Source organism: Leptonotus elevatus, chromosome 14 (genome assembly GCF_054856555.1).
Source record: "Leptonotus elevatus isolate MCC_2025b chromosome 14, RoL_Lele_1.0, whole genome shotgun sequence".
Taxonomy (NCBI): Eukaryota; Metazoa; Chordata; class Actinopteri; order Syngnathiformes; family Syngnathidae; genus Leptonotus; species Leptonotus elevatus.
In genome coordinates, this window is record NC_141252.1 from 4,164,722 (window position 1) to 4,178,264 (window position 13,543).

The 13,543-nt window shown below is 45.0% G+C and overlaps 1 protein-coding gene across 1 annotated transcript in view; it reads left to right on the forward strand.

The window, feature by feature from the left end:
• The first annotated feature begins 5,069 nt into the window (after positions 1 to 5,069).
• Positions 5,070 to 13,543, forward strand: part of gfra4a (GDNF family receptor alpha 4a) — a 69,633-nt gene continuing 61,159 nt past the window's right edge. The window contains exon 1 of the mRNA XM_086095247.1: positions 5,070 to 5,605. Coding sequence (XP_085951373.1) covers positions 5,542 to 5,605 — 64 coding nt within the window. The 5' untranslated portion in view covers positions 5,070 to 5,541. The remainder of the gene's footprint in view (positions 5,606 to 13,543) is intronic.

The following is a 13,543-nucleotide window of genomic DNA, read 5'->3' on the forward strand; positions in this document are numbered from 1 at the left end:
TCCCCATACAAAGGCCAATTGCTGACATGTGATGATGTCACCAGGCTGTGCGGCCGCACGTATTGCGCGAAGCAGAAAGCACCACTGATTCCTGATTGGCTCTTACCTTGACAACTTCAAAGCAAACTAGCCCCATTCAGAAGACAGCTGAGCGACTATAAATTTCCAAGCCTTCGCCGTCTAATTTGGCTGGAACGCAGCATCAGTTTGATGATTATTTTGAGGATTGGCTGTAAAAAGGGGTACGAGGCCCGTTCCTCGCCGCTTGCAGATTTAATTGAGTCGTATTATTACTGCTGCGTTCTCGTTGGCACACCTGCTCCGCTGGCAACTTTTCATTTGGACTCAACGCAATGCCGCTAATCTGCTCCCGCGTGCTCGCCCGAGCTTTATTCCGGCAGCTCAGCGCGAGCGTCTTTAACCGCCCGCCCACCTGCCTCAAGATTCAATTTCGGGATTCATTTGTTGAACAAATTGAGTATTTTTCAAATCAGCCGCTTAGCGGGCGAATTTCCCGTTGAAATGTATGCGAGACAAACGGCAGCGACGGCGCGGCGCGGCGCGGCGCGGCGCGGATCTCCTTGCTTGTTATTTACCCAGGCAACGCTCACTCAACACACACAAAAAACACATGCCGAGTCACACGCGCAGCACTTAATCATAGTGTGAGGAAATGATATCAGTAGCGTTTTGCATTAGAAGAAAAAGTGTGAAAAAACTCAACTTAACTTAACTTAGTGGTCATCATAATAAATGTGAGAGATGTCATTCAAAAAATTAATAATAAACCCCCTGAGGCCAATCTATCTTATCAACGTAACATTTTGGAGGCTATGTTTATCATGAGTAGACCCACCAAAAAGTCTCAAGAAGCAATGCCCAAAAAGACACATCAAGTCGGCCATTTTGGGATGGAGTGCAAGTCTGTCATTTTCCATTTTTGAAAATTCGGATTCAGCCTCTGTAGGCTGTTTGAGTTAGCAACATGAAATTTGTTTGTTATTAAAAAGTCTCAAAAAGCCAAAACGACACAGGCAGCCAGCCATTTTTTAAAAAAATTTTTAGAGGACAAAAATTTAACAACAAAGGAACAACTCATTCCTTCTTGGAAAGTTCAGGTTTGATTTAGCAACATGAAATCTAGTAAACATGTCAATCATGAGGTTGACGCCCCAAAAAGTCTCCGGAAAGCATGTCTGAAAAGACTCAGGCAGCCAGACATTTTTTTATTTGTATTTTTTTTTACATGTCCTTTCCTTCAAAGACTCCGAATTTTTGGAGAAATCAGCCCCCAAAGCAAGTTTGACTTACCAACACGAAATCTGGTAGGCATGTCAATCATGAGTTAAGCCATACCTAAAAAGACTCAGGAAGCCGGCCATTTTGTTTTCTGTACAGGTCCTTTTCTTCAAAGACCCAGAGTTTTTGGAGAAATCAGCCCCCAAAGCAAATTTCGGTAAAAATGTCTATTATGATTTGCTTCAAAAAGTCTTCCCGGAAAAATAGGAAGTCTCGTCCAAGTGACGCGTAGCTTGCAAGGAAACAGTGACCGCGAAAGCTCTAATTAGACCAACGCCTGGCCGTAAATCAAATTCTCCTTGAAGCTGGTGCTAAGCTAACATGTAAAGAGGAGAGTTTGGCTAAAGTGTGCCGCTCCGGCACAGTAAATAGGCCACAAAGATGCTGAATAATAAATGCGTCGTAGCACAGAGGCGGCGGCGGCGGCGGTGGCGGCGGCGGCGGCGGCGGCGGCGGCACGCTAATGAGCCCATTGGAGGAAGGAGGGAAGAAGGGATGGCGAGGAGTCCGCCGGAGAAATGTTTCACGCCGATGTTCTCTTGACACCCGTCAGCCAGCTGATTATTCCATTTATTAGGCCGCCGTCCTGCCTATTTATTTCCTCCAAGGAACTTTTTGGAACATGACGAACGAACGAACCGACTCCAGTGATACGAGAGAAGACGAAGGGTCATATGTGAGGACTTAATGCACTGATGTGCTATAAATAAACGCCACTTACAGTGTGGCATCATAACCTGAATACTTTTGAATACACTCACCAAAACATTGCATACACCTGCATAGTACAATTTACCGTCAAACTTGAACATAAAAAAAGAGAAATGCACATTGCGTATTTAATTAAAAAACAAAACATCTTTGCCTTAAATTCATGCTAACACATAATGGGAAACTCCATTGCCAGGCTAACAAATAGCATCTATGTGTATTGGCATAATGCTATCACATAATGACAAACTTTATTGACAGGCTAATGAATAACATCTATGTGGACTAGCATAATGCTATCACATAATGACAAACTTTATTGACAGGCTAATGAATAACATCTATGTGGACTAGCATAATGCTAACACATAATGGGAAACTCCATTGAGAGGCTAATGAGCATCTATGTGGGCTAGCATAATGCTAACATAATGGGGAAACTCCATTGACAGGCTACCGAATGGCATCTAATGTGGCCAGTGTGACAAATTCCTCCGAAGACCCTACCCACCCTGGCAGAGGTCGCAAACACGGAAAGAGGTCGCGCGCTGCAGTTTACCCGCTGACACTTTCTATTTGCACCGCTGACGTGCTCGTCATGTCTGGCGCCTGCCGTTTCACCGCCAACCTCGCACTCGCATGCCAAGTCTGTCACGTTTGGACGAAAACACGACAAGTGAGTTTGGAACTTGAAAATGAGCCGCCGCCAAATTGTCACACAGTCGAGGGATGAATGACAAATTCTCAAACCCTGGCTTAAAATTTGATTTGGAAACCCAGATTCTTGCTTCAGACCATCATTTCGAACCATAACACAGATTTGAGACTCTTATTGGAAACATATGCACCAGGCTTCAAACCCTAACGTGAAACTCTAACACTAGCAACTTCAACCCTAATTCAAAACCCTATCGCCCAAGCCCAGACTTGAAACCCTGTGTCTTGAAACCTTAAATGAAAATACGAACCCAGGCTTGAATCTGAAATTTAAAACCCTAACTTCAAACCCATTAATATCTAGAAACCCTAATTTGAGCCCTCTTGAATCCTTACCCCTAGTTTGAAACCATAAACTGAAGCCTAAACCTTGTCTTGAAACATAAACTAGAAACCCTGACAGTAGTTTTAGAACCCTAAACCAGTATTGAGACCTTACTTTGAAAGCCTATCCAAGTCTTGAAACCTTAACTCTAAACCATAACCTTTTCTTGATACCCTAATGTGAAGCCCAAGCCCACACTTGAAGTCCTCACTGTGACCCAAAACCAGACTTGAAACCCTAATTTGAAACCTTAACCATTACGTGAACCTCATTTGAAGTCCAACCCCAGTCTTGAAATCCTTAACACTGAAACCCTGACTTGAAACCCTAAATGGGACTTGAAACACTAATTTGAAACCTATTACTTGAAACCCTAAGCCAGAGACTGAGCTGCACTGCGTTTGTTTACATTCACTTCCACTTCCTGTTCGTCAGCAAACGGGTTGCGTGTAGGAACGCCGTCTGCCTCTGTACCTCTGCTACTTGTACAAAAAGGCTGTGGCGGCGGCAGCGGCACTACATTTGTGGGAGGGCGCTTGAAACTTATGTTGTCATCAATAATTCAGCGGCTGAGTCACGACATCCCCGTTTGTCGCGTCGCTTCGGGACTGCTTGTCTTTCTCCACTTGGGATTTGGGGATTTCTCAACAAAACCCGAACATCGACACAAAACTCTCATTTGAAACCCTGAATCTGGCTGGAAACCCTAATTTTAAAACGCTTATCTTGGCTTGGAACCCAATTTTTGTCTTCAAACTCAAATTCACAACCGGAGTCGCAGCTTGAAACCCCAATTTGAAACCTCATTCAAAGCCTTGTGACCCTCGACCTGTCTTGAAGCCTTCATTTGAGACCCTAACCCTGAGTTTGAAACGTTCGCGGTGCAAAGGACGAGCATTGAAGCGCAATTCCGACGGGAAGCGCATTGGACGCTGATGCGTCCTGTCAGCCGGGAAATGTCATTGGACAACGTCAGCCTCCATCATCTCAGCACCAGCGCGTTGTTTTCCGCTCGATGCCGTGACATTTGCCTGTCTTGGTCCGTCTGTCCATGCGTGCGGCCCGAAAATGACCGGGCACCTGAAGGGTCCGCTTTCTCCGGGACGGCAAACGCGAGGAACGAGACGCACGAGGCCCGCCGGGCTCCTGCAAGACGAACGGCATCCGAGAAGATGGCCTCAAAAGGAAAACTGCAATTCCGCTCCAAGCCTGCGGGTGGTGCTGATGCACATACTAGAAACGACATGACAAACACATCGGGAAGAAGATGACGACAAGCCACAACACTGACGAGAAACGCTAAATTGAAACGCAAGGGCTTCAAACACTCATTTACGCTAACCTTTGCTCTGTACCATAAATTGAAAGCCTATTTGCTTGAAACCTTAATTTGAAAGCCTAACCATCACTTGAAACCCTAATTTGAAGTCTTAACCCGGGATTTGAAACTCTAATCTAATTTGGGTTTAAAACCCTAATTTGAATAATTGTAACCTTAACCCAGTCTTGAAACCCCAACCTGTGCTTGAAGCCCTAATTGGAAATCCCATAGACCATAAAGTGAGACCCTTCAAACCCATATGCTGGCCTTAAACCCTAATTTGAAACCTTAACCCATGATGAAACTGGAACCTGTACTTAAAACCGTGATGTGTGAAACCCTAACCCAGGTTTAGGCCCTAATGTGAGACTCTTCAAAACCTTACCCTTGCTTGAAACCCTAACCTTGGCTTCAAGCCCTAATGTGAAACCCTATCCCAGGTTTAAACCTAATCCAGGTTTGACACCCTAATCTGAGATTCAAACCATTGCTCGAAAGGCTAACCTTGGTTTTTACACTCCTAACCACATGTTGAAACCCTAAATTGAAACCCCACACCTGCTTTGAGAATTCGTCGCTCCTCAAGTGGTTTGAAATAAATGTCCTGATCTTTTTTTGTTCATTTTGGTTTGTAGATAAAGTTTTGTCCAAATCTTCTTGTCTCGCTCCCTCCTCTGCTTTTATGACGCCATCAAACAGGAATAGACGATCGATTCCACTCAGGTTGCGTCTGCGAGCGAGCGAGCGGCCGGCCGCGTGTGCGCGTGCACGGAGGAGGAGCGGCGGGAGCGCGCGCCGCCACGCACGCGCACACTGAATCATCCGCAGTTTCCACGCGGAGCGGCGCACGCAGGTGGCGGGGAAAGCAAAGGAAGGAATTTGCCGGCATGCTGAAGAAAAACACCTAAACGCCAACTGCTTTCACGGGCGTTTTTCTTTTCTTTTCCTTTTTCTTTCTTTTTTTTTTGAAATGTGTGTGTCTTTTTTGTAGGTTTTTCTTTTCGTCCAAAGTTGTTTGCAATCCCCACGATGTTCTCCTCCTCCGCGGCTGCTGCTGTCCTCCTCCTCCTCCTCCTCCCCCCGCCGCCGCTGCTGTTGGTGCACTTGTGTGGATTTACCTCCTCCGCCGCCTTTTAGCTTCACACCCCTCCGCTCCGCGCTGACCACCATGGACCACCTCCTCCTCCTCCTCCTCTTCCTCGGACCCCTGCAACTCCTCATCGCCCTGCTCGGTAAGTTTGCCAAAAGATGGCGGCTTGAAAGTTGCACGCGGTTCCAATCGAGTCAAGTTGGGGATTTGTTACGCGTACAAGTTGAGCTGGGCGCGCGCGCGCGTGCTCGCACCTTTGCAGGCGAGAGTGCGTGTAAGGCGTGTGTTCAGTGCACGTGGGATGTGTGTGCGCCGTGTCTTGGCAGCGCGTGTGTTTTGCGCGTGTCTCATCAAGACGCGGCAGACACTAAACACAGAAACAGACGCAAGCACACGTGACGTCACACAGAAAAAGACGCACATGAAGGACCCTTCAACACGCGCGCGCACGCGCGCACGTAGAGGCACTCTCGGCTGCAGGGGTGCATATCTGCGCACAAACACGAATGTCTCAGTGTTGTGTGTGCGTGCGCGCGTGTGTGTGCGTGCGTGTACATAAGTAACATCATTAAGACACACAAAAAATCACAATTGACATGTGTGTTTGCATAAAACATACTATAGACACTATTAAAAAAAACACAAACACACACACCAGATTGAAATATGTTCGTTTGTGTGTGTGTGTGTGTGTGTGTGTGTTAGTAGATAAGTGCATGTGTGCTGAGTTTAAGGCACGCAGCTCATGAGAAAACACACTTTTTCACAAACGTGGTTGTCCAACACAAGATTGAGACATGAGTGTGTGTGTGTGTGTGTGTGTGTGTGTGTGTGTGTGTGTGTGCGTGTGCATCACACTCAACCGTATTTACATGCACGACAATTCCATGTTGTGTTTATCACGTCAGTGTGTGCGCGCGCACGCGCGCATGTAGGATGCAGTCGCCTTGGAATGTCGCGCTCACGCAGGTGTGTGTTGGCGGACGAGTGCACGTGTGCTGCGTGTCTGCATGGGTGGGATTTATGATACGCTATTTACATGCACAACCGTGTGTGTGCGTGTGTGCGTGTGTGTGTGTGTGTGTGTGATGCTTGCATGTGTGTTGGTGGATGAGTGCATCACTTAGACAAATACGATGAATCTTGTCTTTCTTTCGTTTGTTGAATTGAGAAGGTGGTCCGAGATCTTTTGAGTTAAAATGTTCACCGTTCATGGTAATGACTCTGCTTGTGTCACACTGGGAAAATGCTGATGCATGTTATTTATCATGTTTGAATCTTTGACGGCGTTATTTCGGTCATGAATCGGCCTTTCCTTTGATATTATTAGGAATGGGGTCTTAAATCTTTTAGTACGTTTCTCTTTAAAGCGATACAAGACTTATAACTCATTTTCCAGTATTGGATTAGGCATCGTGTATAAAGAATACAAGTGCAAATACCTCTGGCATCTTATCACCTGAATTTTCTTAAAAACCGATTAAAGTATGAAAATAAGGGGGGGGGGGGCTCTCCCAATGTGGGCTAAACACAACACGTAGCTTAGCCTAGCAGAGTAAAAGTCACCCGGATGTTCACCGTCCAGGTTAGGGACCGCCCACAAATTACATTTCCAGAGTGAACAATGTCAATGGTGACTTGAGCCTCTGTAACTTGAAGACCATGGGTGTCCAACTCCGGTCCTGCAGGTTTTGGAGGTTTCCCTTCTCCAACACAGCTGATATAAGATCAGCTCATCAGCAAGCTCTGCATAAGCCTGATAACGATTCTGCTGATTGAAATAAGCTTGTGTTGGAAGAGGGAAACCTCCAAAACCTCCAGGACCCGAGTTTGACACCCATGTTGTAGACGGTCCCCAGCTCTGACTCGCTATGAGCCGGCTGGCCGAATGAGTCGGCCAGTTTCATGCTGGCTGGACACAAACGTTTGGCGAGTCGTCGGTGGCCGTGCCGCTTTTGAAGAAGCGCCTCTTTGCTGTCGGGCGCAATTCCACCTTTGATGTCCGCCGCGGGACGCAATCGTTCCTCGTGAGCGTCTTTGTCGTCGCTGGCAAGCCGCTTGCGCGCCATTCGATGTCTATCTTGCGCGCGCCATACGTCACAATGATCACGTGACTGTCCAAAATGGCTTAAATCAAAGATAAATAGGTATTATGTATTTGCCTTTCATATTTTGATATCATTTAAGGATCAAAGATCTATCTTTGCTTTATGAGTTTTATTACAACAATCTGCCTTGTGATATTTGGCCCTTGTATTGATCCTGAATCAATTTAGTGTCGGGTCATAATTGCTTTTATGTCTGAAAGGGACGTTACATCAAATATAAAAGCAAATAACATTCAAAAATATCTATTTTGGGGTCATACTTTGGGGAGCATGTGACAATTTGTCCTTTAATCTTCGGGAGATGTATTGAAAAGGATGTCTTAAATCAATCAGCACATACGTGCCTAATTAGGGCAGCCACTGTTATGTTTCCGTTTGATGTTTTACTGCTTTTGGGGCCATAGATCAGTATGTCTTTTTTTTTAATCTTTAGGCATCTTATTCGGGGTTCTGCAACGATCTGTCTTTTAACTTTTAACTAAAATTTATGAAAGGGTCATAAATCAATCAGCACATTTTTGCTTAGGCTAGGCTACATTCATGTTTAACTTTGTTCGGCTTTTTGTGTGCGCGGGTGGGTGGGTGTTGCGTTTGGGGGGTCATAGATCAGTCTTTCCTTTGACCGCTGATTGCAGAGGGGAGTCCGAAATCAATCAGCACATGCCCTGTTGGACATAAGTGGACTCCTCCTTTCTTGTGGTCCAAAGCATGCTGGGAGTAAAATGTAGGCCTTAAAAGACAACCGTAGTGTCTTCAATTGACGGCCAGTGCTTATCGAATTGTTGGCGAAGAAGACTTTTCGTGTTAAACTGTTTGGGGACTTTCGGGATCGATTCGTCTCACAGAATTGACGCGTACCAATGGCGATGTATAAAAGCGGAGGGTCTGGAAAAATGTCAAAGCTTGTGTGAGCTAGAAATCATCAATCATCCCTCTCGGGTGTCTGGGTAATCTCGCCATCAATACAACTGAAAGAAAATGTTGAAAGGGCTGAGGAGGTCAAAGGGCACCTGAAAATGTGCAAAATTACCCTTAAATTGCTGCTTCAAATAAAAAAAATCACAGATCTACCAGCATGGGGCTTTTTTTGTGCTTAGTGACACTGATTATATATATATATATATATATATATATATATTCAATGCTCAGCGTATTTGAATACACCCCCTTTGAAAAATGTAAAGATTTTTTTTTTTTTTTTTACAAAATGACTCATTTAAAAGCCAAATTCATGGCATTTAAAGCTTATTTCTGCCCGGCAAGTTCAACCATTGTGCTTCCATTGTGCTTTGTGTCGCTCGTATCGCCTTCAGGCAAAGCAACTTCTCTTTACGTCAAGAAAAAAGACAATTACTTGCAAAGTGGCGGCCCACAATGGAGATAAACACGCTCGGCAGTGTGCACCGGCGACAATGGCGGCGCACGGTTTTATTCTTGTCACTTTTTTCCCTGCTGCTTATTATGTTAAAACCCTGTCATTTGCCACTGGCTTTTATCCAAGGACAATTATGGTGGCATGAGAATGAGGCTGCCCTCGCGAGAGGATATGGCATTTATGAGCAGAGCCCCGCGTTTAACTTTGTCGTGAAAAGGCTGCCGGCTGATTGTGAAACGGCGAAAAGGTTGCAATTAAGTACACACACGCGCTACCACTTGCGACGTCCTGTGTCTCGTAGCAACAAGTCTAAAATATATATATATATATTATCCGCCATCAAAGCGCGTATTGTGAGCGTGCGTCACGTTCTCAAAGCTGGAAAAAAGTATTTCGTTATCTCAAGTAGTTCGAAAACGCCTCTGAGAAGTTTGCTTGCTGATGAAGTGCTGTTGCCATGAGTGAAAATGAGTGGCATCTCAAGGGGTCGCTGTAGTCCTTGAGGTGCCACTTGCTACAAATTGATATCAATTTCAAATTCAGTACTTATTAAAACATATGTATGTTTATTTTGGTATTTCTGTATAGACATACAGAAAAAGGAAGGTCGAACTGTTATTTGGGATTTTTTACATTTATTGTCAGAAACTAACGCTTAAACAGATTTTTTTTTTTAATAAACTAAAATGAAGTTTTTTAACAGATTTTTTTTAAAGTCAAAACACAATAAAAACTATAATTATATATTTTTTCCAAACTATTACAACATACAACAAAACTCAACTTAGCTTTTGGCTTTGACATGAGTTTTTCCACAATGTGGTCCAGCGCAGTGTCTTGAAAGTGGCGCTGGATCTTCAGCCAACCTTGATTTCAAATCCTGATATCTGTTGATTATTTGCTATTTTGGAATTATGGAAATTGAGAAGGGCTCGCTGCAAGACATGTTTTCACAAATAGGCTGATTTAAAAAAAACAAAAAAAAAACAAAAAAAAGTAAAAGAAAAGATTAGCTTGGTTGTTTCATTTCACACTTGGCGGCTGGCCAGGCACTCCAGGGACCAAAAGATTTGTATACAAATAGTATAATTGTATTAAAAAGTCAGCTTTAATTCTTGATCCCTTTTGCATTTTCAGAAAATAATTTCCGACAGTTTTTATGAACGCTCAAGGGAACCGTTTTAAATTGCAAAAATAGGCACAATTTGTCAGCTTTAAATGTAAGGAGGTTGACAACGGACATAAAGAAATGAGATGTTGGAAGTGGGTACAAATCTATTTTGGTGGTATTTAGGCCAGGCCGCGTTAAAATGGGTCTTCCTTGAAAAGCGAGGGAGTGTGAGCTGTCCTTATCAGACCTTGAACATGTTCCACCTCCGCAGGAATCAGGTCAAGTGCTTGTTCGTGTGCACAGCGGACAAAGCGCCAGTGTGAAAGGGGTTACAGAATAGCCGTCCTGCTGCTTCTGATACTACCTTGGATGCATTTAAATGTACGACTTCAACCCCCCATTCCATGTCCATTCACTCACAAAACAGTGGACACAGGAAAAAGACACAAAAAAAAATCACAGACTGTGTGAAAGGGGCTACACAACTGCCATCCAGGCTCTGTTGTGCCTCTGATGGTACCTCCAGATCCAGGAAATTTGATTGTTCTTCTGTGGACTGTCACACGAAACAGGTGACACAGGAAAAAGACACAAAAAGGTACCCTGACAAGCTGTGTGAAAGGGGCTACAAATCTTTAATCTTGCCTTGGATACTCACCTCAGAAGCCAATGAAAATGTTGGGGTTAACTTCAACTCCCTATACCGTGTTCTTTCACACAAAACAACAACATATGAAACGGATGAAAGAAAAAAAAAACATTGACGGGCAGTGTGAAAGGGTCTTAACAGTCGCCAATGCCATCCCACCTACATCTCTCATGCTACCTCCGAAAATTGCAGCTCGACTTTAACACCACATTCCGTGTTGGTACCTTTCACCAAAAAAAGCCAGCTTGAACCAGCAGTATGAAAGGTGCAAAAAAGTTGCCATGTTGTCTCTGATAATACTTCGAACGCGGTGAAATTTGTGGGTCGACTTCAGCCTCCTTTTCCGCATAATTCAAACAGATCAGTGACAAAGGAAAAAGATGGAAAAACACCCTCCCACCTCCGTCACACCTCTGATTCTACCTCAGAAAGCGGAAGATGTGCTGATCGTCCTCTAACCCCCCCCCCCTGCATTCCTTGTCCTTTCACACGGAACAGCGACAGGGGTAAAATGTGCCTCGCAATATTGGCAAGATTGAGCTCCTCACTTGTCATTTCTGTTCTCGCTGCAAATCCTATTCAGCGTTCCGCCTTTTGATGTTTTCCTGCTCCGTTCCTGGCATCCCTCTCAGGGATAAACGTCATTCTTGGCAACAAATCCCTCAGTTTTTTCTTTTAACAGTTGGTACCTTTCCCACGGAACAGCGATAAGTGGGGTAAAGGTTTTGTCAGGAAATGCCAAAGGGGACACACAGCTACCATTTAAACGTTTTATACTCTCACCGATGGCTGGAAATTTGCAACTTCAGAACCCTCCATTCTATAATGATACCTTTCACACAAAATTGCAATGTGACAAAAACGTCCTGAATGGGGCTCCACAGATGCCGTTCTACCTCTGATAATACCTCGAACACCAGGAAATTGGTGGGTCAACTTTAAATGGCGTTCCTCAGGGAAATATCTGAGGTCCATTCATCTTCTTACGAAGCCTTTCCCCGTCGGTGCCTTTAAAGCACCACTTAAACACGGATGTGGGCGTCGGCACACGTTGTGATGTAATGTGATACGGTGGCTTTGGCATCTCTTCACTTAAGCCAACGCTAAAATGGGGGCGGGGGGGGGGCAACCCCTTCTTATTCCAGCCGGTCGGATCATCTCCCTTTTCGCTAAGCCCCTAAATCCTCGCGCCGAGCTCTTTTTTGTTCCACCGCCGCGCTTCTTCTTGAGCTTGAATTCAAAGGCGCACGACAAGCGTTATTAGCGCGCTGACATTGGCTCCGGAGTCAAGCGCCGTGTGACACCTGAACTTTCTGCTTCTGTTTATCCGACATTCAATTTATTAAACAGGCGGAACTTTCTCAACAACGCGGAGAGATTACCCCCTTTCTCACTAACAAGGCTTAGCCAGAAGAAAAACGCATGCAAACACAATTGTGGAAAGCATAAAGTCCAATTAAAATCTCCTCGGGCACCACCTTCATCTTCTTCAGCGGCCGCCCAGTGACGTGCGGGTCAATGCGCCGACCGACTGCAGCCAGATGCTTTCTCGCAGAGAGGCACGGACGCTTGACGGTAATATCGACATGGACGGCTCATTTAGCCGACGCGCGAAACAGTGACGGCGCTTTTGTGAGCAGCCAATTAACGCCGCTCTGTAAGACAAATTAAAAGCCCAGCGCAACATATAAAGTCCAATGCAGTCTGTTTCCTAGCAAATGCCTGATGGTGTTATCCCCTTTCATACAGCCCGTAAAGGATTTTTCCCATGTCTGTGTGGAACGACTTGGAATAAAGTTTGAAGTCGGCCATCGAATATCCTGGCAACTGAAGTAGTAACTGAGGTGTGAGGGTGGATTTGTAACCCCTTTCACAATGTCGGTCAAAACTGTTTTCCCCCCAAATTTTTCCTGCGCCACTATTTTGTATAAAAGGACATGGAATGGGGGTTGAGGTCAACACTCACATTTCCTGGTTTCTGAGGTAGTAAAAGAGACATGCTGTACAATAGCTGTGTTTCCCCTTTCACACAGCCTTATTCTGTGTGAAAGGACTCCAGATGATTTTTTTGCCCCCTTGGAATAAAAGTCGACCCTCAAACATCCTGGCATCCAAGGTAGTAACAAGGTGGAATTATGGCATTGTAGCCCCTTTCACACTTCTGGTCAAAGCTGTCCCCCTTCCCCCCCCCCCTTATAATTTTCTTGCATCACTATTTTATACAACCAGACGTGGAATGGGGCTGAAGTTGACATTCATTATTTTGCGGATTCCAAAGCAGTAATAGAGGCATGATGTAGCTGTGTAGCCCCTTTTACACAGCCAACAAGGCCCCTACTCATTGTTCTGTGTGAAGATACTGACATGGAAAGGGCGTTTGAAGTTGAGCCACAAACTCTTTGGTATCTGAGGTGGTATCGGAGGTGTAACAAAGACGGGATGATACCTGATGATACCTTTCACACAACATGTCAAAGCCTTTTTTCCCCCCCCCCCACGTCATTTCTTTAAGAAAGGAAATGGAACATGGATTGAGTTCTACCCAATAATTTTGCAGCTCCGGTCGTTACCTCGTGTCACAGATGGTAAAGAACACGGAATGGCCTTTGAAGTCGACACTCAACTTTCCCGGCTTCCTCGGGAGTATGCGCTACCTTACAGCTCGATGGGGTATCAGAAGCCTTTCATGTTGCATTTTGATGGTCTGAGTGACGACCCGTAGCAAACGACAGTGGTCCCGAAAGAGAGAAGAGGAAGTCTGGGGTGGTCTGCCAGGCATCGATCGTGTCCTTTAAGGCTGCTGTGAACTTTTTTTTTTTTTTTTTTAAAGCTTGATC